Here is a 22,940-nt window from a genome sequence, read left to right as displayed (position 1 = left end):
TCCATTAATTCACCAGAATACACTCAGGTTTAAAAGCCAAGCTTGTTTGAAATAACTGCACTAACCCCACCACCCTCTGCCCCACCTACCTGGTGCACAGTTGTCAACCAGGGCACCCAGCGCCTTGCCATCCTGCCAGTCCCGGTTAAAGTTGGTGATGGGCAGCTGTGGGATCTTATTCTGGATCCATCCCAACAACCTCTGCTTGGGAGTCTGCTTCTTGATATCTTCCTCATCCTCATCCTCCCACATGGGCATAGAGATAGAATAATGGAGGATCAGAGTCCAGATCAGACCCAAGATAAGCTTCAGGTTCCCATCCACAATAGCCTTGCTGTCTGCAAAATACAAATCAGGACTTTGGTTAGCACTCAACACTAAAACTTCAGACAGTAATAAAGCTGACAAAGCACCCTATCTGGTTGCATCAGCGTCTGGTATGGAGGGGCCACGGCACAGGATGAGAAAAAGCTGCAATAATGTTGTAAACTCAGCCAGCTCCACCATAAGCACCAGCCACCCCAGCATACAGGTCACCTTCAAAAAGGCAGCTCCCATCATTAAGGACCCTCGCCACCCAGAACATGCCTTTGCTCTTGTTGCTACCATCGAGGAGGAGGTACGGGTGACGGACAGACACTCAGCCTTTCAGAAGCAGCTTCTTCCCCTCCACCATCAGATTTCTGAATGGACAGTGAACCCACGAACACTTCCTCAGTATTTCACACCCCCCCTCTCTTTCTGCACTACTTATTCAATTTAATTTTCTTTCTTTATATACCCTGGTCCCCAGTCAGACCCCACTTGGAGTTCTGTGCTCAGTTCTGGTCGCCTCACTACAGGAAGGATGCGGAAGTCATAGAAAGGGTGCAGAGGAGACTTACAAGGATGTTGCCTGGATTGGGGAGCATGCCTTATGAGAATAGGTTGAGTGAACTCGGCCTTTTCTCCTTGGAGCAATAGAGGATGAGAAGTGACCTGACAGAGGTGTACAAGATAATGAGAGGCATTGATTGTGTGGATAGTCAGAGGTTTTCTCCCCCAGGGCTGAAATGGTTGTCACAAGAGGACACAGGTTTAAGGTGCTGGGGAGTAGGTACAGAGGAGATGTCAGGGTTAAGTTTTTTTAACTCAGAGAGTGGTGAGTGCGTGGAATGGGCTGCCGGCAACGGTGGTGGAGGCGAATACGATAGGGTCTTTTAAGAGACTTTTGGATAGGGACACGGAGCTTAGAAACATAGAGGGCTATAGGTAAGCCTAGTAATTTCTAAGGTAGGGACATGTTCAGCACAACTTTGTGGGCCGAAGGGCCTGTATTGTGCTGTAGGTTTTCTAGTTTCTATACACTTTGTATTGTAATTTTTATTATGTACTGCTGCTGCAAAATAACAAATTTCATGACATGCATTATGCCAGTGATATTGTCTTCTTCAGATACAGAAAGGCACATGAATGGGTTGACACAGTAAACTTAAAAAGATCCAAGGAAATTATTCGGAAAGACTACAACTTAAATCTCTTCCCTTACTTTATGCGCAATTCATCTGTAGATTTCATCCTTACTTTCCTAAATTATTGGTGTGTGATATGTGTGTTATACACCTTGGTCAGGAGAAACGTCGTTCCGTTTGATGGTACACATTTATATAGCTAAATGACAAGAAACTTGACAAAACCGGTGTAGTCTGCATTGGGAGCATTTGATTAGGTAGTGGAGAGGACGTTTTGCTCTGTAACTAACCAATACTGTGCCAGAAAAATATCATCCAAGATTAATTCCTAACTTCACCGTCAGCAACAGTAACAGATACAGCCTTTTCCTACTAAGGAAGTGAAAGGATATCTAACTGGTAGAAGAGAAAGGAGAAACCAGTGGTTGTGTATTAAGACTTTGTGAAAGGTTCTCCTGATTGAGTAATGAGAATGGACAGAAAATAGAATAAATTTGGCTGTGAGCTTTCAAGTTGCTGCAGGAATCAGTAATGAGCTTCAGTTGTTCACATTGATGATTTGGAGGAAGGACATCATTTATTAATGAAAGCAAGTTTGATAGCAGTGTGGTCAATGAGACTTCTGCAGGCTAAAGAAAACGCAAGGTTGTGGGTTGGTGAGAGTCTGTACCCAAATTGGCAATATCCCTCTGTAAAACACGCGTCATGGTAATTTTGAGCAGAGATTATCACACATTAATAAATTAGTAAAAATAATTATGGCCTTTTTTTAAAAAAATTATTTATATGTATTCATTATTTCACTACTAATAAAAGTACAGACAGGCTGAAGTATTTAGAAACTGTCCCAAAATTATTAATATTAACCTTCTCAAAAAGAATTAAAACCACATTTCTAAATTGTTTTGTTATTGTAACCATTTAAGATATGCAAGGATTGCAAAATATACCATCCAACATCACATGTTCTGACAACCGTCCACCTGGCTCCAAGCTGGTGTGGGACATTTCCTGTGAAAACATCTCACTGCTCTTGGATTGTAAAAGAAAAACCATTTGCTGATTCACTTGACGGTAAAGATAATCATTATGCATCTTTTTTTTAAATGGGTGGGGTTTTTAAAGAATCGAGGGTCAGCACTGCACGTGGAGAGCTGAAAAAAATTTTGCGGGTGCCCTCTCACTTGTTCAGAGGTACAGACGGTAACAGGCCCTTCTGGCCCAGTGGGTTACTACCACCCAATTACACCAATGCAGCCGACTAACCTACCAACCCGTACGTCTTTGGACTGTGGGAGGAAGCCAGAGCACCCGGAGGAAACCCACAGAGTCACAGAGAGAATGTACAAGCTCCTTACAGACAGCGCAGGAATTGAACTCAGCCTGCTGGTGCTATAGAGTGCTATGAAAATCCACTACACTACCATACCTCCTCATCTGCCATAGATTTCCCATCCCTGTTAACGACGTGGCACATGGAACGAAATGTGGAAACGATGTGATCATTTTGGTTGTAAAAAAGAATTAGGATTGACTTTTAATAAATGGTTTAAAAAAAACAAAAGGAAGGGCCGGTCGGTGGCACAACGACATTGGCGCCGGACCCGGGAGCGGAGGTTCCCAGGTTCGAAACTAGTCGGGTCCGCTGCCCAGCCGTGCCGGGTTGAGTGTCGAGATTGCAACTCTACCCTGGAAAATAAAGGGAAAATACTGCGAAAATGTCTGTGAGGAATGGCACGCCACACAGTCTCTCTCTCGCTCCGCACCTTGTAAAATCCATGAAAAAGACATCATCACGGACGCACACAGGCACGCGCCAAAAAAAAATGTTAGTCCCCTTGTACAGTTGAAATGTCAGTAGTTCATGGGGATACAATCAGCAATGGCATGGGATGGCAGGTTTGTCACATGAAGCAGGATGAAGTAGACTGGCCCCATGCTCAGGTTTGGAAGAACGAGATGTGGCTCCATTGAAACATTCAAATTCCTCACGAAAACAACAAACAACAACAAACAACATTCAAATTCCTCACGAGGTTTGATAACAATGAGGTTTCCCCTGCTGGAGTGTTTGGAGCCAGGAATCAGCCTCTTCACATCAGACAAGAAACATTGTCACCCAAGTGGTTCGTGAAACTTTGGTACATTTCTCCACAAGACAGCTGTGGAGACTCAGCATATTTAAGGCAGGAATCAGTATTTGTAGAACTTAACTTAAGGCCTAGGTTATTGCAGGAAAGTGCAACTAAGGGAACGATTCCGCTTTATCTTATCAAATGGCAGGAGCAACTCACTCACACTTCTCTCTCTCAAGTTCATGTGGCTCTCCCAATAAATCAGGTACTATTCACAGTAAAATTACAACATTGAATAAAAATTAAAAGTGAATTGTGGCCAGTGACCGTTCAAAGCTTGATCAAAACAAGTGCTGGAACCACCCGCCCCACCATGAGTAATTTTCTCCTTGCGAGCCACAACTTCCCAGCTGTTGCAGAGATCACTCTCACTCATCTGGGAGTTGCAGGCTGGGGCCACGGCCAGCAATGATATTTTCACTAATGTTCCAGTGCAGTCAGGCAGCAGATCCCAAGGATTTGAGAGCTAGTGCTTCCCTCCCCCTCCCGACACAGAATACAGGAGGATTTCCTCCAACACTATACCCGGCTTGGCAGAGCTCCCAGTGACCCTTACTGCAGTCACAGAAAGGAATACTGCTGTCAGATATTCCACAGGCAAGAAATTTCAAAAAAAAAAAAAAAATTTTTTTTCAAATTTCCACCAGTTTGCAGCCCTTGTCCAGATCATATCAGCCATCTGCCTCCAGCTCCCTGCATTCCTATCCAATTCCCTGTCCCACTCTGCTATCTAAGAGTGCAAGACATGGGGTAGCAAGCATTAACTAGCAAAAGCAAGTGCGAGTGAGGTGCAGCAAGTGTACTAGTCCGCACACATATTCCGCACAGATAGAAGGTGATGTAAAGTCCAAACTATTTGTTGAGACACAAGCTGACACAGAGGCTCATAAGGCTTCACTGAAGATTCATTCATACTTTACCATGAAAGGATACAGGCACACACAGGAACTACCTTTCCAAACAACCAACTCACTAGCAGTGAATAACCCATTCCCTAAGTTAACGACAACTCCATCCTTTATTCACGGAAAGCATTATTTGTTTAAACCATGTCCCCATATATTTAAACAATGGACAGCCCTTGCTCTTAAAATGTACAATTGCACTAAATAGTTGTTATCCTGAATAAACTGATCCAGAGTTGTACCAAATAACCTTTACCCCAAATAAATAGCAACTCTGTATGTAGGGAGTTTACCCTAACAAGGAATAATTATATACAGTTAGATTATCGGTGACCTTCAACCTGAACAACAATAAGACTATATATGGTTCAAAACCAAATCTCCATAGAAGTTGTATACCACAGGCTGCCTAGCCCTTCCTGCTGTAGCAATTCTTTAACAGAGCTCGCCAATTTGTCCCTGCTCTTTTCCCCTCACAGCTTTTCTCTTTCCCCTTTCAATTGTTTATTCAGTTCCCATCCACAAGTTGCAACTGGATCCGTTTCCAGACCCTTTCAGGCAATGCAGTTCAAATCACTTTCCATAAGCTGCCTAGTGCTCGTCACTTACCTCAAATCTTTGTCCCCTGGTCACAAGACCTGCCCCCCAAAAAATAAAAGTCCATCAAGTACCCTTTCGTCTTCAATAGAGAAGAATTCTCTGCTTCTCTGACCTTTCCGTGACCAGAAAGGTACCTCATCACTGGAAACAATAGTGAGCCTCTCCTGCACCCCTCATTATCATCTTGCTATTGTATAATTATGCTGTGCTTGGAACCTATCCCACTAATGCAGAAGCTATACATGCTTTGTAAACTTTAGAATGCAATATTATGAAACTTAGCAAATTCCAAAATATCCTAAAAGCAAATACCAGGCTCTACTCTCAGTGGCTACTTTATTAGATACACCTGATCATTAATGCAAATATCTAATCAGCTAATCTTGAGACAGCAGCTCACTGCGTAAAAGTCTGCGGGCATGGCCAGAGGTTCAATTGTTGTTCAGGCCAAACATCAGAATGGGGAAAAGAAACATGATCCAAGTGACTTTGATCGTTGTACGATTGTTGGTGCCAGGCGGGGTGGTTTGAGCTTGTCAGAAACTGCTGATCGCCTAGGATTTCCACGCAGTTTCTAGAGTTTACAGAGAACGGTGCAAAAAACAAACCAAAAAAAAAAAAAATTCCAGTGAGTAACAACTCTGAGTGAAAACACCTTGTTAATGAGAGAGGTCCGAAGAGAATGGCCAGACTGGTTCAAGCTAGCAGGAAGGTGACTGTAACTCAAATAACCCCATGTTACAATGGCGGTGTGCAGAAAAGCATCTCCAAATGCTCAACATGTCAAGCCTTAAAGAGATGAGCTGCAGCAGCAGAAGACCACACTGAGTTCCGCTCCTGTACCTAGTAAAGTGGCCACTGAGTGTATGTTGACTACAAAGGTTACATATGCATTAAGACTAGTCAGCCAGTAAAACATAAAATGACAATTAAGCTCACACTGGCTTTGGTTTTCCATCCAAAATGTATCACTTCCCTCTTCAATGCATGAACGATTACTTGCCCCACGACTCAGTTTCTGTGGTTAATCCACAACATTGGTTTTCAGTTTTGCGTGACCTGTAAACTTTGAACTGATCAACTATAGGGATGCCAGAGTCATTAAAACAACTCTTGTGCTAACCCTAGATCACCATTCGGTACGTCTCCTTGGTTTAGTTTATCACTCTCTACAGCTTTACGTTCCCCAGCCAAACCACTTCAACTTTGCTATGCAATGCTTACTTTAGCAAATGTCTTGTGTAAAAAAAACTTACAAACCAGACAACTCTCAATACCTCAAGCTAGCCACAAAACTTGACTAACATATTTGCCTTCTATTTATTCACTCAAGTGGTTATGTCTCTGATTTTCTACAAACACGTCCATACTGCAGACATTAAACTCACTGGGCTGAACAAACAGCTGCATAGCACGTGCCCCTTCAACCCGAAAAAAAATCCGAAGAAACACAGGCATCCATTGCAATGAATTGCATCCCTGCCAGTCTAAAATGTTCTACGCAGCCTAATCTGCATTGGTGCCCACGGGCTGGCATGGACATAGTGGGCTGAACGGCCTATTTCCCACCACTATTAGTACCACTAATCCCACCCATCAGCCCAAGTCCATCAAGCTGTAACTCACAGCCCAGTACTTTCCCCATGCAATGGGGTACCACTTTCAGCTGAAAAAAGTCCTAGGAGCAGAATTAGGCCATTCAGCCCATTTTATCATGGCTGATCCTTTATTCCACTCAGCCCCCTACACCTGCCCTTTCACCATATCTCTTGATGCCCCGATCAGGAATCTAACAACTTCTGTTTTAAATATACCCATGGACTTAGCCTCCACTGCAGTCTGTGGCAAAGCATTCCACAGATTCACCATTCCTCGGCTAAAAAAAAATCATCCTTACTTCTGTTCTAAAATGTCACCCCTCAATTTTGAGGCTGTGCCCTCTAGTTCTGGATACCCCCATACCCTACCCAGAGGAAACATCCTCTCCACATCCACCCCATCTAGTCCTTTTAACATTCGGTAGTTTTCAATGAGATGCCCCCCACATTCTTCTAAATTCCAGTGAGTACAGGCCCAAAGCTGTCAAACGCTCCTGATATGTTAACTCCTTCATTCTCATATTCATCCTTGTGAACCTCCTCTGGACTCTCTCCAATGACAATACATCCTTTCTGAGATAAGGAGCCCAAAACTGTTGGCAATACTCCATGTGCGGCCTGAGTAGTGTCCTTTAAAGCCTCAGCATTAAATCCTTGCTTCTATATTCTATTCCCTTTGAAATGAATTCCAACATTGCATTTGCCTTCTTTACCACAAATTCAACCTGTAAATTAACCTTCTGGAAGTCTTGCATGAGGATTCCCAAGTCCCTCTGCACGTCTGATTTTTGAACTTACTCCCCATTTAGATAATAGTCCGCACTATTGTTCCTTTTACCAAAATATATTATCATATATTTCCCAACACTATACCCCATCTGCCACTTTTTTGCCCATTCTTCCAATTTGTCCAAGTCCTGCTGCAATCGCATTGCTTCCTCAGCACTACCTAACCCTCCACCCATTTTCATATCATCTGCAAACTTTGCCACAAAGCCATCAATTCCATTATCTAAATCACTGACAATGTGAAAAGTAGCGGTCCCAACACTGACCCAAGGAACACCACTAGCCATTGGCAGTCAACCAGAAAAGGCCTCCTTTATTCCCACTCGCTGCCTCCTGCCTGTCAGCCATTCCTCTATCCATGCCTGCATCTTTCCCGGAATGCCATTGGATTTTATCTTGTTAAGTAGCCTCATGTGAGGCACCTAATCAAATACCTTCTGAAAATCCAAGTAAATGACATCCACTGCCTCTCCTTTGTCCACCTTGCTGATTACTCCCTCATAGAATTCCAACAGATTTGTCAGGCAAGTTTTCCCTCTACAGAAACCATGCTGACTTTCACTTATTTTATCATTAGTCTCCAAGTACCTCGAAACCTCATCCTTAATAATAGACTCCACCACTAACCTGACCACTGAGGTTAGGCTAACTGGTGTATAATTTCCTCTTTCGTCTTCCTCACTTCTTAAAGAGATCATAAAGATCTTTCTATCAATTGAATTTACTCCTTGTTTGCAACCTCTCCACCAAAGGGGAACACACTCTTCCTACCCAGTATTTTATTCAGCACAATCGGATTTCCCCTTCAGCTTCGTCTGCTCCCAAGAAACAACCCCAGTATATTCAATCTTTCCTCGCAGCAAAAATTTTCCAGTGCTGGCAACTTTTTCCAAATCTCCTCTGCACCTTCTTCAGTGGAAGAATATCTTTCCTGTAAATGTAGTGACCAGAAGCCATACACAGAAACTCCAGTTGTGGTCTAGCTAGCATTGTATATAGTTTTGGCATCACCTCCCTATTCTTAGATTCTTCTAAGCTAATAAAAGAAAGAATCCCATATGGCTTTTTAACCAGTACCTTTAAAGATCTATGGCCATACTTCTGCCATGGAGTATTCTCTTTCCCAATGCACGGCTCCAAATACATTACCTCATTTCTCTGGATTAAATTCCATTTGGCATTTTTCTGTCCAATTGTCTCTAAACCCTCTATATCATCCCTTGCTTTTCTACCTTCTCAGTCTAGGTTCAGTTTCTTATCTCCATGCCAAACTGGTTCATAAAAGCTTCCCTAAACAAGGCAAACCTACAGTGTGGCACCAGAAGCATAACATTACTCTTTAAAATCTGTTTGCAGGGCATCTTTACTTCTGTAGTGTGGGCACGTGGCCAAGTGGTTACCGTACTGGACTAGCGACCTGAAGGTGATGAGTTCGAGCCCCAGCCGAGGGAACGTGTTGTGTCCTTGAGCAGGGCACTTAATCACACATTGCTCTGCGACGACACTGGTGCCAAGCTGTATGGGTCCTAATGCCCTTCCCTTGGACAACATCGGTGTCGTGGAGAGGGGAGACTTGCAGCATGGGCAACTGCTGGTCTTCCATATAACCCTTGCCCAGGCCTGCGCCCTGCAGAGTGAAGACTTTCCAGGCGCAGGTCCATAGTCTCGGAAGACTAACGGATGCCTTTACTTTACTTCTATATTTAATACATTACGTTGTTAGTATTATTGTGGACCAGGTCCCTTGGTATTTCAGCCTTCCCCTGCACAGTTTGCTGCAGCCACTCTATGGTATTCTTACCTTGGCACCAGGGTGGTAGTGTACCATCCCAGAATTACACCTGCAACACAGAAGCACTGTCCGAGAGATACTTCCACTATCATTGCTCTCCTCCCTGCCTGGAGAGTTGATTCACCCATTGGCACTGAATACATTGCACATGGGAAAAACCTCTCCCCTCAGTACTGAGGACCAAATACTGATTTAGCCAGCTCATCCCTCAAGGATGTAGAAGCCCACAAGAACTCAAAGTCTACGTTCCTTTTTTCAAGCCTGTCCTCTGGGTGCTCCTGTTTCTTCCCACTGCCCAGAGATTTGCTGGTTTGTGGGTTAATTGGTCATAGTAAATTGCCCTGTGACAAGGCTAGGGTTAAAATGGGGGTTGCTGGGTGGTGCAGCTGGAAAGGCCTATTTTGTACTTACTCTCTAAACAAACAATCAGCCAGTCCATTGAGCCAAGGGACAGTCATCTCCAGAAACATGTTATCCACTCAATACCATGACCACATCATCAGCCGCCAGCCAAGCTCCAAAACCCAGAGCCCAGACTCCCCGAGCCGACATGTCCTGCACTCACGTCTGTCCAAAATACAGGAATTGCCCCAAAATTTCCGTGCGACACAGGATGTGTATTCCGTCAGTCAGAGGTGCCCTGCCCCTCTAATAAATTAAACCACCAAACAAAAATAAACAGCTTAAAAAAAAGAGCAACCCACCTATCAGCACTTTTACTTGTAGTGACATCAGTCAGCCCAAGCATCTTACTGCCCTTAGGTCACTCCTTACTTCTGACAGCAGCTCATGGATAACACTCCTTCCTCCACTTCACCAAAACGTACAGAAGCAATACTCCGAAACTCTGCTAATGACAGAGGTGACAGGGGTGAGGCAGCTAGGAGAGCGAAGTCTGGGAGGATATCCAGACAAGCACTTGAATTGCCACGACATTGAGAGCGATAGACCAAGAGTGACACAGTGGTGTAGCAGATCACGCAATCGCTTTATACTGCCAGCGATAACCGATCGGGGTTCAACTCCCACTGCTGTCTGTACGTGCTCTTTTTCCCCATGACTGTGTGGGCTTTTTCCAGCTGCTCCGCTTTCCTCCCACATGCCAGAGATGTGGAGTTAAGGATACGAGTTATGGGCATGTTATGTTGGTGCCAGAAGCGAGGCAAGACTCGTGAAATGCGTCGTTTCCATCAAACAAATCAGCGAGGAACGTACCCTAGCACAATGGTCATTGACTTGATTTGATGCCAACAATACATTTCACCGCGTGCTTCAATAAATGTGTGAGAAATTAGGTTAATCCTGATCTTTCAACTGCTTGCAGATTGCGGTAGTGTAGATGCATACCGATGATTGAGAGACATGGTCGTCCCAAGGACCCGTTTGCGCACTGCGGAACATCTTCACTACATCCACTCTACTAACTCAATGCTAAAAGCCTCTATTAGATCAGTCTTTCCCTTTCAAGACAGAGAGCCAAGGCCAGCCTGGTCTTTTTTGATTGGCTTCCAATATAATGAATTTTCCCGTTTTCTTCAGTGTCTTACATTATTTAACAGTCTGAGAGCCTGGTATGTGTCACTAACCACTAACTTCAAAAACATGCTCATGAACAACTATTGCATCCAGTTCACGTCCAAGTTTAGACTATCCACTGGTCTGCAGGCTGCCACAGCTGGTTTGCAGCCAGTGAGTCCGTCTCGGGTGAAGGGGGAGCCCCGGCTGGTGTGGGATAGGAACCCCACTGTACAATGGAGCATGTGTATGGGGTGTGTTAAATGAAGATCAGCAAAAATAAAAACAAAGCAGGAATTTAGATAATATTATCATATTATCCTGGCTGACCATTCCCGGCTACCAGACCCACAACACCACCAAATCTCTTACAAATAAGATCAACTTTAGTTCATTCACGTGTGCCATATATCAAAACATACAGCGAAAGGCGTAACCTTGCATCAATGACCGACACAGTCAGAGGATTGTGCCTGCAAGCTTCACCATGCTTCCAGCATTAATATGGCACGTCCCCAACTCGCGATCCCTGCCTGAACATCTTTGCCGTGTGGAAGGAAACGAGAACATCCAGAGGAAACTCTCCCAGTTGCAGGGAGAATGAACAAACCCTTGTGGGCCAAAGTGCCTGTATTGTGCCTTAGGTTTCTTTTTCCCCTATAAACCCCTTACAGACTACGGCAGGAATAGAAACCCCATCAGTGATCTCTGATACTGCAAAGCAACCGCACTAACCACTAAGTCACTGTGCCCACCCAAATGCTCTTCAGCATCATGAAATAAATTTACTTCCTCCAAGGCTTGAATCAAATATTTGTTCTCCATTGCCTTCTGTGGTAGAGAATTTGCAGATTCACCACCTCTAGGTGAGAATTTATCCTAAACTGTTTTAAATAAATAATCCAAATCCTGAGACTTTGACCCTAGCTCTATTATCTAGCCATCAGAAGCATCTCCCTGCATATAGTCTGTGTGGTTCCATTAGGATTTTAGAGGTCTGTTTGTCATCTCCATTCATTTTCCTAAACTCTAGTGTACGCAGACCTAATCTTTCTTCAGATGTCAGTGCTACCTTCCCAGGAATCAGTTGGCTTGAACTTGGCTACACTCCCTCCATGGCAGGAACATCTTTTCTCACTCCAGAGATCGGATCACCAAAGCCCTGTGTAGCTGCAGCAAGACATCCTTGTTTGTGTGTCCTAATCCTAATGTGCAACTTGGCTTCTTGAATGCTTGCTGCATCCCAACACTCATTTTCGGTAACCTGGGCGCAAGGACACACAGCTCTTTTCACACCTTCCCTTTCTCCCCACCACCAGCCAGATAACACTCTTTCCATCTTTAAATACCAAAGCAGATGATCTCCTTTGTCCATATTAAACCGCTTCTGCCAAGCACTTGCACACTCACCCAACTTTGAAAGTCACACTGGAGCCTTTCTACATCCTCTTCACAGCTCATCAACAGCTATCCCACCCGCTATCCTCAAAACATTGGCTCACGTGGACATGAGGGAAAGCGGCATGTAGATCTTGCATCTGAAATCAGGGAGATGCGTAAAGGACAGCTAGGCTCCAAACACCAATTCCTGTGGTATCCAGATAGTTACTGCCTGCCTCCCCGAAAAGGTTTATCCCAAATGTTTTCTATTAGCCTACTGATCCGCCTTTATCTGATCTACGCATTACATTTCCAAACAAAAAGCCAGCAGATTTGTTAAGCACTAATTCCCTTTCACAAGCCCATGCAGACTTTGTTAAATCTTGTCAACACTTCAAGTATCAATAAAAAGACGTCATAATTTTCTCCACTGCCAACATTAGACTTACTTTATCTTAAATATATACAATTCCATGCTCCGCCCTTCCTCTTTGCATTAAAAATAAGTGGAGTTACATTTGCTAACCTCCAGTTCGCAGAAACTGCTCCAGAGTACAAAGAGTTTCTGGAGATGACCACTTTCTTTCCAGGGCCACTTCCTTTAGCACTCTGAGATAGAGATTGATCAGGGCTTGATAACCTGACAACTTTACAGCAAGGGAGATTAAGGGCAGCTCAGAAGCATAGCAGTGGGGCATAACGTTTTACAGTGCCAACAACCTAGGTTCAATTCCCACCGCTGTCTGTGAAAAGTTTGTGTGTTCTCCCGTGACTACCTGGGTTTCCTCCGGGTGCTCCGGTTTCCTCCCACATTCCAAAGACATACAGGTTAGCGTTAGTAAGCTGTATGCACGCTATGTTGGTGCCAGAAGTGTGGCAACACTTGCAGGCTGCCTCCAGCACATCCTTGGATTGTGCTGGCTGTTGGCACAAACAACGCACTTCAGCGTCTAGATGCACACATGACAAATAAAGCTAATCCTTAAACCATTTCCTCATGACTACGGATTTTCTTCTGTTTCTGCCTGTCACTTTAACTTATCTGGGAGGTTCCTGTGTCCCCCTTTGTGAGGACACAACCAACGTACGAGTTGAATTGCTCTGCTACTTCCTGTTACAAGTTGCACCATCTCTGATGGCAGAGCACCTCCAGATATCCTGTTACCATTTCAGATATTCAGGAGGTTTTTAATGATCCTTGCAAGCTTACTCTTGTACTCCAGCTTCTCTCTCAAATATTTCTTTGTCGTCCTTTGCTCAGAACAAAGGGTGCTCGGCCTGGAACTTTATGACCAATTTTTCATTCATTCCCTGGACCCTGCCTGGTGTGCTGACCCTCAAGGCCAATTTATACCTCTGCGTCAAATCGACACCATAGGTATGGCGTAGCTGCGTACCCTACGCCGTAGCCCGACACGCACCTCCCCAAAAATGTAACTATGCGTCGCGGCGATGCAGACCACAACAACTACGTTGCAATAGCTTCCCATTGGGCAAATGAAGGGCAGGGAAGGAACTCTGGTTGCAATACTTTCCATAAAGCTTTACACACCTCCAAAATTATGGAGGACCCTGTGCTTGACGCCAGCTTGTAGCTAGCTGCTACAGCCTGTTGACTTCCACCTGAAGCTAAAACTCGAATGGTGATTGCCAGTCTCTGAGTATACTGTGTGTACACTGATGCGAAATAAATGGTTGGAGACGATGAACCAAATCGTCAAATCTACCTGCCGTCATCCGAAAATATTTGAGGTGCATTTCCTCGTCCATGTCTCTCAGTGGCCGGACAAGCACAGAAAATTCACCCTCCTTCAGTTTCAGTCGCCATTGTTTGAAGTTCGAGTTTCTTTGTGTTGAGTTTCAACACGAAGAAACTCAACACAGTGGCATAGAAACCTCACCGCCAACTAGCGTTTTGGTGGTGAATTGCAGAGCGATGCAGACACACCAACGCACGAGTATAAATGCTCACAACGGCGTAGCCCACTTGCGTAGGCTACGGTGTAGGTTACTACGCAGAAGTATAAATGAGTCTTTAGTTCACTGCTAAGAATCCAGCACCTGCAGTGGTTCAGAATAAGCAAGTCAATTCCATGCAACAGGCAGTCAACCAGCTCAAACGCTGTGATGAACAGCGCGCTAGGGGCATCAGCCTGCTCACGAGCGCCAGGAGCAGAGAATTCGCAAAATCCTTCAGAAGTGACTTAAACAACCACAGGGATTCTTGAAGGAAGGCAAATGTCAGACAGCAAATCAAAGACAGAGCAGGCCATTGTTTTCGGCAGCATGAATTTTGTTGAATGTGTTCTCAATATTATTTGCCCAATTGTTTATTTAGAGATACAACACAGAACAGGCCCTTTTGGCCCTTCGAGCTACACCAACTCAGCAACCCAACAACATAACCCTAGCCTCATTGCAGGACAACTTACGACCAATTAACCCACCAATCGGTACATCTTGGTACAGTGGGAGGGAACAGGAGTACCCGGAGGAAACCCACGCGGTCACAGGGAGAATGTACAAACTCCTTATTTGTTTACTTATCATTATGAGTTTTTGTTTGTAAGTGCATAGTTTGTCTTCTTCTGCACATTGGTTTGCTTGTGCAGAGTTTTCCAGTGACTTGATTTTTTTTTGTATCTAGTCTGAATGCCCACAAGAAAAATGAGTCTTGGGGTAGTATAAGGTAACACATATGTACTTTGAACTGTAAGAATATTTTGGCAAAGTGCTAAAAAGTGCTGGGTGGTGATAGGGGTGGGGTGTTTAGTACAGACAGATCAAAACATTCTCAGAAGAAAGAGAAAAGACCTTTCAGACAGGACGTCACTCAGATTCTGAAAAAAAAGATGCAACAGGCAGGGACGACAGGAAACCACCAAACACTCGTAGAGTTGGGAAAGGATCAAAAGTGGCTGCCAGCCATTCACCACAGGGCCCAGACCACAACTCGCAGCACTTAAAAATCCAGGCCACAAGATCCATCTCTGCCAGGCAGTGGCCCAGAGGATAAATCTGCAGGCAGGATTTTGTCTCGGCCTTCTTCAGCCAGTCAACGTGCCACTTTCTGAAGATATACAACTTAGGCAGCGGGGCATTGACTATCTCACACACGCAGTCAGAGATGGCAGGGCATGGGCACAAGTATCCCCGTCTGCACCGAAGCTGCTGTAAGATGAGCGCGTCGGCCCCCGGGGAGCCTCAAGCATTGGACAGTGTCGTGCGAACGCAGCGGGCGGGCTCTCGGAAGGAGCGGCTCTGGGAGAGAGCTGAGTGACATGGTGAGCTGTCAGCCTCCAAGGTTATCACTGACACATTCCTGCCAGCTGCCCAAGCAGCTGTATATAGCTCCTGAGCTCAGCCCAGGCTGGGGGCAGGGAGGCAGGAGAGCAGCTTGGGACAGGCGTGACTTTGCAAATGTGTCAGGAATATTCTGGAAGGGCAACCCACAAGACCACATGTGATGCGAGGACAGCTGGAGCCTGGGAGCTACCGATGGGGCTGACTTCCTGACTGGATATTTTATGGGTGGGGGTGAAGTGGAGACAAGACTGTGGAAGGGTAAAATGCAAAGGAAAAGCAGGAACAAGAACAAAGTACTGTCAACTGAGCCTTGTGACAATGGATCAATTGACTGATTTTTTTGTTTGAATGACCCAAACACGCTCAAGTGATCAAATAGTTCATGGCTAGGCTTCCATTGCCAATCTCAAGAGATCCCAAGACAGTTTGTAACTCTGCTCCAAGATTAAATGAGCTGTACAGTTGATATAAGGTTGAAGATTGGGAGCCTCTCTGCCTAGAATTCAAAGTCTGAGATTGAAATTGTGATCCAAAGATTGTGAACAAATGCAAGGGTCACTTTCAACCATGGGCAGCAGGATTTACAGATTTTTCTCCACACCAGACACCTAGAGAAGGTCACTGCAATGTGATATTTTGGATTCCCATTTGGTAATTTCCAATTTGTATAGAAGCGATTTATTTTGATTTGGAGATACAGCACAGTAACAGGTATTTCCAGCCCAACAAGCCCATGCTACCCCGCACATCCATGCGACTATTAACTTACTAACCTGCAAGTCTTTTGGAATGTGGGAGGGAACCGAGGCACTCAGAGGAAACCCTTGCAATTATGGGGCAAACGTGCAAACACTTTACAGACTGCAGCAGAACTGAACCCAGGCCGCTGACACTGTAAATGCATTACGCTAGCCGTTATTGACAGACAGCACCCGAGTGATAGTCAGGTGGATTTTACATGTACTTTAATCCCGTTAGATTCAAGAGCTGCTATTAATGAGCATGAACCAGGAAAGTGGAACGAGGTGGAAGTCACTTCCCCACCAACCCTGCTACTACAACAGCAGCATGTATTTAACAGAGTCTTCAACGTAGCTAAGCTGGCCAAGGAACTTCACAGGATTAGCGAACAGAACAAAAATTGACATCAAGCAACAGGTGACAGAAAGTTTGGTCAAAGATAGTTTTTGAGAAGAAAGGAGGTAAAAAGGCTTAGGGGAGGAATACTAGGGCATAGGTCAACAGCTGAAGGCACAGTACAAGGGGAGGTGATTAAAATGAGGATGGACAAGAGGCTAGAACTGGAGGAATTAGTATCCAAGAGAGAGCTGCGGAGCTGGACTAATCACAGATGGGCCAGTGGGTACTGGGATGACACTGAAGTAGGGCAGTGAGCGCTGAACAGCAGTTTGTGGCAAGCAAAAGTTTACAAAGAGTGGCAGAAGGAAGGCTATCCAAAATCATTTAAATATTCAATTTTAAAAACTGGTACTGTTAATGGTTTCAACAGCAGATGGACAGAGGCAGGGGTAAGCAGGTGATGATACAGAAAGAGATAGACAGTGATCAAGAGAATGGGGAGTTCAGCCTTTTTCCAGTTGGAATATTGAAGATGCAAGCAGACTGGGACCCTGATTAAAAGAAAGATTACATTTCTAGTATATTGTTTTTAGCCTCAGGTTACCCTAAGGCTTTTTTATAGCCCAAGTAAATACAAAGAGTACTCAGTTTTGGAAAGATGACATGGTCCTATAGCAAACAGCCAAAAAAAAAGGCTATTTTAGGGCTGTTCATTGAAGAATTTTTTTTTTCTTTTACAAAGCCCCACAGGAGGTTTAAGTCAGTGTGGGTAGAATCTCTGTTCAATGCTTCACCAGGGAGAAAGCAGCTATGATAGAATTGGACTGGACTGACACAGTCTAGATTTTTGTGAAGTTTAAATATGAATCCACAACTTTGGAGATTCAGTCATCCATCCGCCCCAAATGAACCACAAGGCACCAAGATCTATGTCAGCCTCACTAAGTCTTGAGGATCCAGAGGTGAAGTTAGTTCTCAATGTCATTAACAAGGTTCCTTTTTCAGCAAGATCAGTCTATCCAAAAAAAAATCAAGGACTGGCCCTGCCATATCATTACAAGGTCTCAGCCAATCTACTGTGACCACAGTTCAAAACTGATTGACTGTAAAGCATGAATGAAAGCAAGTAATTTGCCTAAAAGAAAGATTCCAACAACAAAAATCGTGACTGTAGCCACTAATGCAGATGATTGAGGTAAAAATATAGCCCAGTACAATGAAGAGAACTCCACTACTCTTGCTGCAGAGATCCCAGCCTCAGGTGCTACCTGTGTGGGGATTTTCACAATCACCCCGTGACCTCCTGGTGCTCCAAATGCCAACCTTCCTCCAACATCCCAAAGACATACTGGTCAGTTAACCAGCCACTATGTATTGCCCCTTAGTGCTGGCAAGTAGTAGAAGGGTTTATAGGGATACCAGAGTACGTTTTATATGGCTACAAGAAGAAAGGGGAGGGATTTCTCCTTTGAGAGCTAGCACAGAACCCATGGGCTGAATATCTTCCTACTGTATCAGAACAAGCTACCAAAAGAGACAAGGGATCCAGCAACACTCACAGCTTCACAAAATCCCCCTATGCCAATAACCTTCTGACTCACCCAAAGGGTAAAGTTGGTTGGTCTCTTCACTCTCATGCTAAGTCATTTCTTTTGCCTCAAGCAGTGCTGGCTATTGCTGAGACACAAGATTCTGTACAAACAGAAATCCGTCCCAAGTTAATATTACATAATTTGTATAATGATCCAGTGCAAAGGTAGCCAATCTGCCCTCCTATTTGATAGAACCAATTTCTTTCATTTCCCTTCTCTTGTCTATTGATCAGGTCACACTCTCCTTAAGATATACAGTATATACCCAATTCTCCGCCAAGGTCTTAACCAATTTCCCTCCACCTCCCCCCATCTTTCTAGACTCCATCCCATCACAATAACTTGCTATAATTATAATCACTCTGTTTCTCTCTCATTCATCACTTCCAATGCCTGCTGCTAAGGACCACAATGCCTCTGGGGGAGCTGCCCACCGTAAAAGTTAAACGCGAAGTTTGATGAAGGGTGCCTGCACCTTGTCGAGCGGGGTGGTCTTGGATTTGACACCTGGATTGGCCAGCGCGCCATTAGAGGAGATGAGGGTGGGAGGGGGATTGGGAAGCCACGCGCCAGAGCAGACGTGTTCCTACCGATAGAGACTAGTTTAATCCTCTCTCTGTCCAGGAACTCCAGGGCCACCGACACGTTCTCCAGCTTCATCTGACGGAAGTTGGGCCGCGAGTGGTACTTTCTGTACATCTTCTTCTGGCTCAGGACCTCAAGGAGGGCGATCAGCCTCAGACCGTCGCTGAGGTCCTTCTGCAAGTCACCGATCCGCTTGTTCACGCATTTGAGGTGCTCATTACACCAACGGGTGAACGTGTTCTGCTGGATCTTCTTCCAAGGCGCGTCCTCCGCCAGGTCCTTCTCGGTTGCTGGCATCTCGGAGTCGTCCTGACCGTTGGTGGTTAGTCCGTGATGATCCATCGCAGTGGTGGGAACCGGTCTCTAAAACTTTGCCCAAACTTTGCGAAGAGTACTCGAATCCGCTGCCGTCAGTGGAGGCGTCCGCGTTTACCTCTTCTCGGCGCTGCCCACACCGCCCGAAGGCTACTCTCCTCGGCTCTCTCTCGCCGAATGATAGCGCTCCCAGCCCAGCCGCACTTTTTAATAAAGCGACGGCTGCTCCGAGTTCACGTCAGAGCCCAGGATCGCCAGGAATCCCGAGGCTATGCCCATATATAAACCCCGCACCGAATTAACTGCTCCCGGCCCGCGGCGACCCGCCCCTCCCGCCAGTGGGGCTAATCATAGCCGCCCCGCTCATTGGGCAGAGCTGCTCACTCCGGCCTTATTTTTAGCACAATAAGCGTTCGAGGGAGGAATGGGTTAATCAGACTCCTCCCAGTGTGTGCAGTGGATGAGTTTACCAGGGAAGGGGTCTATCCTAGTACATCCCACTTTATTCTATGAGTTAATCAACTCTCCAGAGGCAGAAGTCGCCACTCAGAGTATTCAATGGGTTAACTTTCAAGGAGAGGAAGGTTAGTTAATCTGCACTTATACGGTATTCAATGGGTTAACCCTAGTTTTGAGTTAACTTGCCACCTTACCCCAACTCCACTCTTTCAACTGCTAACTCTCCACCGAACTATTAACCTAACCCTCTCATTCAATAGGCTCACTCCCCGAAGGAAAGGATTAATCAGTGTATTTAGTGGATAAACTCGCCATGGGATGGAGTTGGTTATTCCCTCCTTTGAATACAGTGGATTAGCTCTCTCCAGGGAAAGGGCAAATCTACCCCTCGTCCCCTTTGTACTCAGTATTGCCTCTCCAGATTCAGGTAAATCTGCCCCCAAATCCACTTCCATTCATTCTTAGAGAGATTGAGAGATTAACCTGGGCTTCTATCCCATTGAAATTTCTCCAAAATGTATTTTACATCATCCAACCCCTCCCCCACACCCCTTTTCTTTTCCCCATTCCCCAGATGTGGTTGGATTCCTGCAACAGGAAGTAAGGGCAGGGGAGGCCAAAGAGGAGCCACAATCTACTGAGCTCAGTTGCTATTTCTGAGCATCTTGGGGTTAATTTTTACTCATTTATTTCTGCCCCCCTTACAAGAATAGCTGTACGCATATCCTCATTGATCGCATTTAGCACAAGGCATCACTGCCAGGGGCTAGGCATCATCACTCAGCAATGTAACAACCCACTATCGAAAGCTCTAGCAACACTGCCTTCCACTTTATTAAAGTAATTAAATCTGTTTTCCTCCATAACTTAAAGGTGCCTCACAAGCTATCAACTTCTGAATTAGTTAGATGAGCCGTATGAGACATTCCTCATAGACTAATGCTGGGATCTCCGATCATCTCTGTTGCCCCTCTGATCCCCATTCGGGATCTGACTCATATTTCCTGTGTCAGACCCAACCAACCCTCCATTTCTAAGCCAGTAAATCTTTCTCTTTGGACTAAGATCCCAGTGCAGATACTGATTTCACATTCTCACCTGTTCTAACTTCTCTCTATCACCTAATACCCTATCTAACCTGTTCTGTTCTTTCAGCGTGAAACTACTTTTAATATTGGGATCACTATTCTGTTATTATCAGTGTGATTTTTTTCTTCATTATCAGATACATCCTCAATGCTCTTCACAACACAGAAAATTTGAACAACTTTATTAATTCCAAATATATTTAATATTAAAACATTGATAAGCAAAATACATTCCACTCAGCTCCAGCAACAAATGAACAGTGCCATATTATCTGATAACAAAATGCAACAGGCAGTGAGACATTGCTAAGGGGCCAGAATATTTGTACCCCCACCTCTGGTAGATAAATGCAAACTGTCCAATACCATCCCTGAAAATTAGGGTGTCCTGGTATCCCATGGCTGTGGGTGGTTCGGGACAGGGGGCACAAGCTAAGAATCACTCTTTGGGAAGCAAAAACCAACCTTTTGAGATAGGAGTATCTTTGCAATCTAATCTCAGGGGGAGTGAGCAGCACAACTTGATCAGCTCCATCCCAGGGGAATACCAGGTCTGCTGATTCTGATCTTTGGGTGTGGACAAGTTTCTCATGGACCCTGTGATCTCTTGAACAGATGCGCAGGACTCAATGAGAGTCCATCTCCGGTTCGGGCAGGAGTTCAAAGATCACATCTCTCCTGTAACTCATCTCATCTCAGGAATGGTTCAGATTCTATGAGTCAAAAAGAGATTTTTCAGGGGCAGTTTTCTGCTGGACCCATTACTGAGGCCCTTTGACGTAATGGGACCCACATCTTCTAAACGGCTAGACTATCAAGAAATCTGAGTGAATGCTTCAATGTCCAGGGGATGGGGCAGTGGAATCTGCTGGGTCCCCATTTCTGGCTAATGTGGTGTAAGTATTCCCTGGGCCTAAGGGAGGAGTAATTACTGCTCAGGACTCCATCTCTGGACAGAAGTGGGGACTGGCACCCTAGATTTCCAAGGAACCTATCTCTTTTGCAAAAGTGTAAGACACCCTAGAGCTGCAACTCTGTTTGGGAGAGATCCTAAAACTAGGTTTCAAGTGCGGCTCGTGCTGTTGCCTTCTAACCAATGCAACCTGTTGCTTAACAGCAGTTCACTGTGATCTTCATAGCAAGCATGGCAACTGAGAGCTAATGAAGGGAAATTTGTGCAACTTAAAGCGTTTTTCTGGCCCAAAGCATCTGGAACTTGGTGCTCAGATTAAAGTAAAAAAAAAGGAAGTGAAAACAAAGGTGATAGGAAAGCAAACTGGTCCTTGCCATTCCTCCCTTAGTTTGATTTACTCCCAGAGCAGTTAACCAGGCGTGTGTCAATAAATGAGTAAACAGGTCAATGATAATGTCACAAAGTTGTGCAATATTAAGAGAAAGAAGGCTCCTCAAAAACAGGGTCCTTCTTTCCAATAACTCACTTTACATTATTTTACAAGGAATATTATTTCTTACTTAAATTTAATACCAATCAAATTATCTGTAGAAATAGCTCTACAACATTTATAACCCACGAGACAAATGGCAGCTGGGTAAGTCAGTGATCAGAAGGCATAGAATGAAGATCAATTGTCTAGAAATTGTCCAAACCCGATTCCCCCTCCTAAATCTGTACATTCCTCCAATTCTAATCATGCAGTTCCATCTTTCTTTGCTATATTATTAATACTGATCCCTATTGCTCACTTACCTTTTTCCCTAAGATGATAGAAACATAGAAAACCTACAGCACTATACAGGCCCTTCAGCCCCCAATACTGTACTGAACATGTACTTACTTTAGAAATTACCTCAGGTTACCCATAGCCCTCTATTTTTCCAAGCTCCATGTACCTATCCAGGAGTCTCTTAAAAGACCCTATTGTATCCGCCTCCAACACCATCCCATTCCACGCACTCACCACTCTCTGCATAAAAAACTTGACCCTGACATCTCCTCTGTACCTATTTCCAAGCACCTTAAAACTGTGTCTTCTCGTGTTAGCCATTTCAGCCCTGAGAAAAAGCCTCTATCCACACGATCAATGCCTCTCATCATCTTATATGCCTCTATCAAGTCACCTCTCATCTTTCGTCGTTCCAAGGAGAAAAGGCCAAGTTCACTGAAACTATTCTCATGAGGCATGCTTCCTCATCCAGGCAACATCCTTGTAAATAGAGTGTGAATAGTTCTACAAAATTAGTGAATTAGGGTGGGAGAAAATTAGGACAGTTCTGGTGGATATTTACTTTCCAGGGCCCAAGAGACTGATTGCTAAACTCAATCTTTAAAAACAGTTTATTTAACCAGCCTTCTGCACATTTTCGTCCTCATGCAGCTTGTAATCAAATA

The 22,940-nt window shown here is 44.7% G+C and overlaps 1 protein-coding gene across 7 annotated transcripts in view; it reads right to left on the bottom strand.

Moving 5' to 3' along the window:
* Window positions 1–19,359, bottom strand: part of flncb (filamin C, gamma b (actin binding protein 280)) — a 67,065-nt gene extending 47,706 nt beyond the window's left edge. For 4 of the 7 annotated variants that reach the window (XM_063072918.1, XM_063072922.1, XM_063072917.1 and 1 more), the window contains exons 1-2: window positions 18,734–19,359; window positions 90–338 (exon numbers count right to left, since the gene is read on the bottom strand). In XM_063072918.1, coding sequence (XP_062928988.1) covers window positions 90–338; window positions 18,734–19,070 — 586 coding nt within the window. In that variant the 5' untranslated portion in view covers window positions 19,071–19,359. The remainder of the gene's footprint in view (window positions 1–89; window positions 339–18,733) is intronic. The other 3 variants (XM_063072919.1, XM_063072924.1, XM_063072923.1) reach the window with 1 other exon arrangement.
* Between the last annotated feature and the right edge of the window lie 3,581 nt (window positions 19,360–22,940).

Source organism: Mobula hypostoma, chromosome 20 (assembly GCF_963921235.1).
Source record: "Mobula hypostoma chromosome 20, sMobHyp1.1, whole genome shotgun sequence".
In the NCBI taxonomy this organism is placed as follows: Eukaryota; Metazoa; Chordata; class Chondrichthyes; order Myliobatiformes; family Myliobatidae; genus Mobula; species Mobula hypostoma.
This window is presented reverse-complemented; position numbering and strand designations above follow the sequence as displayed.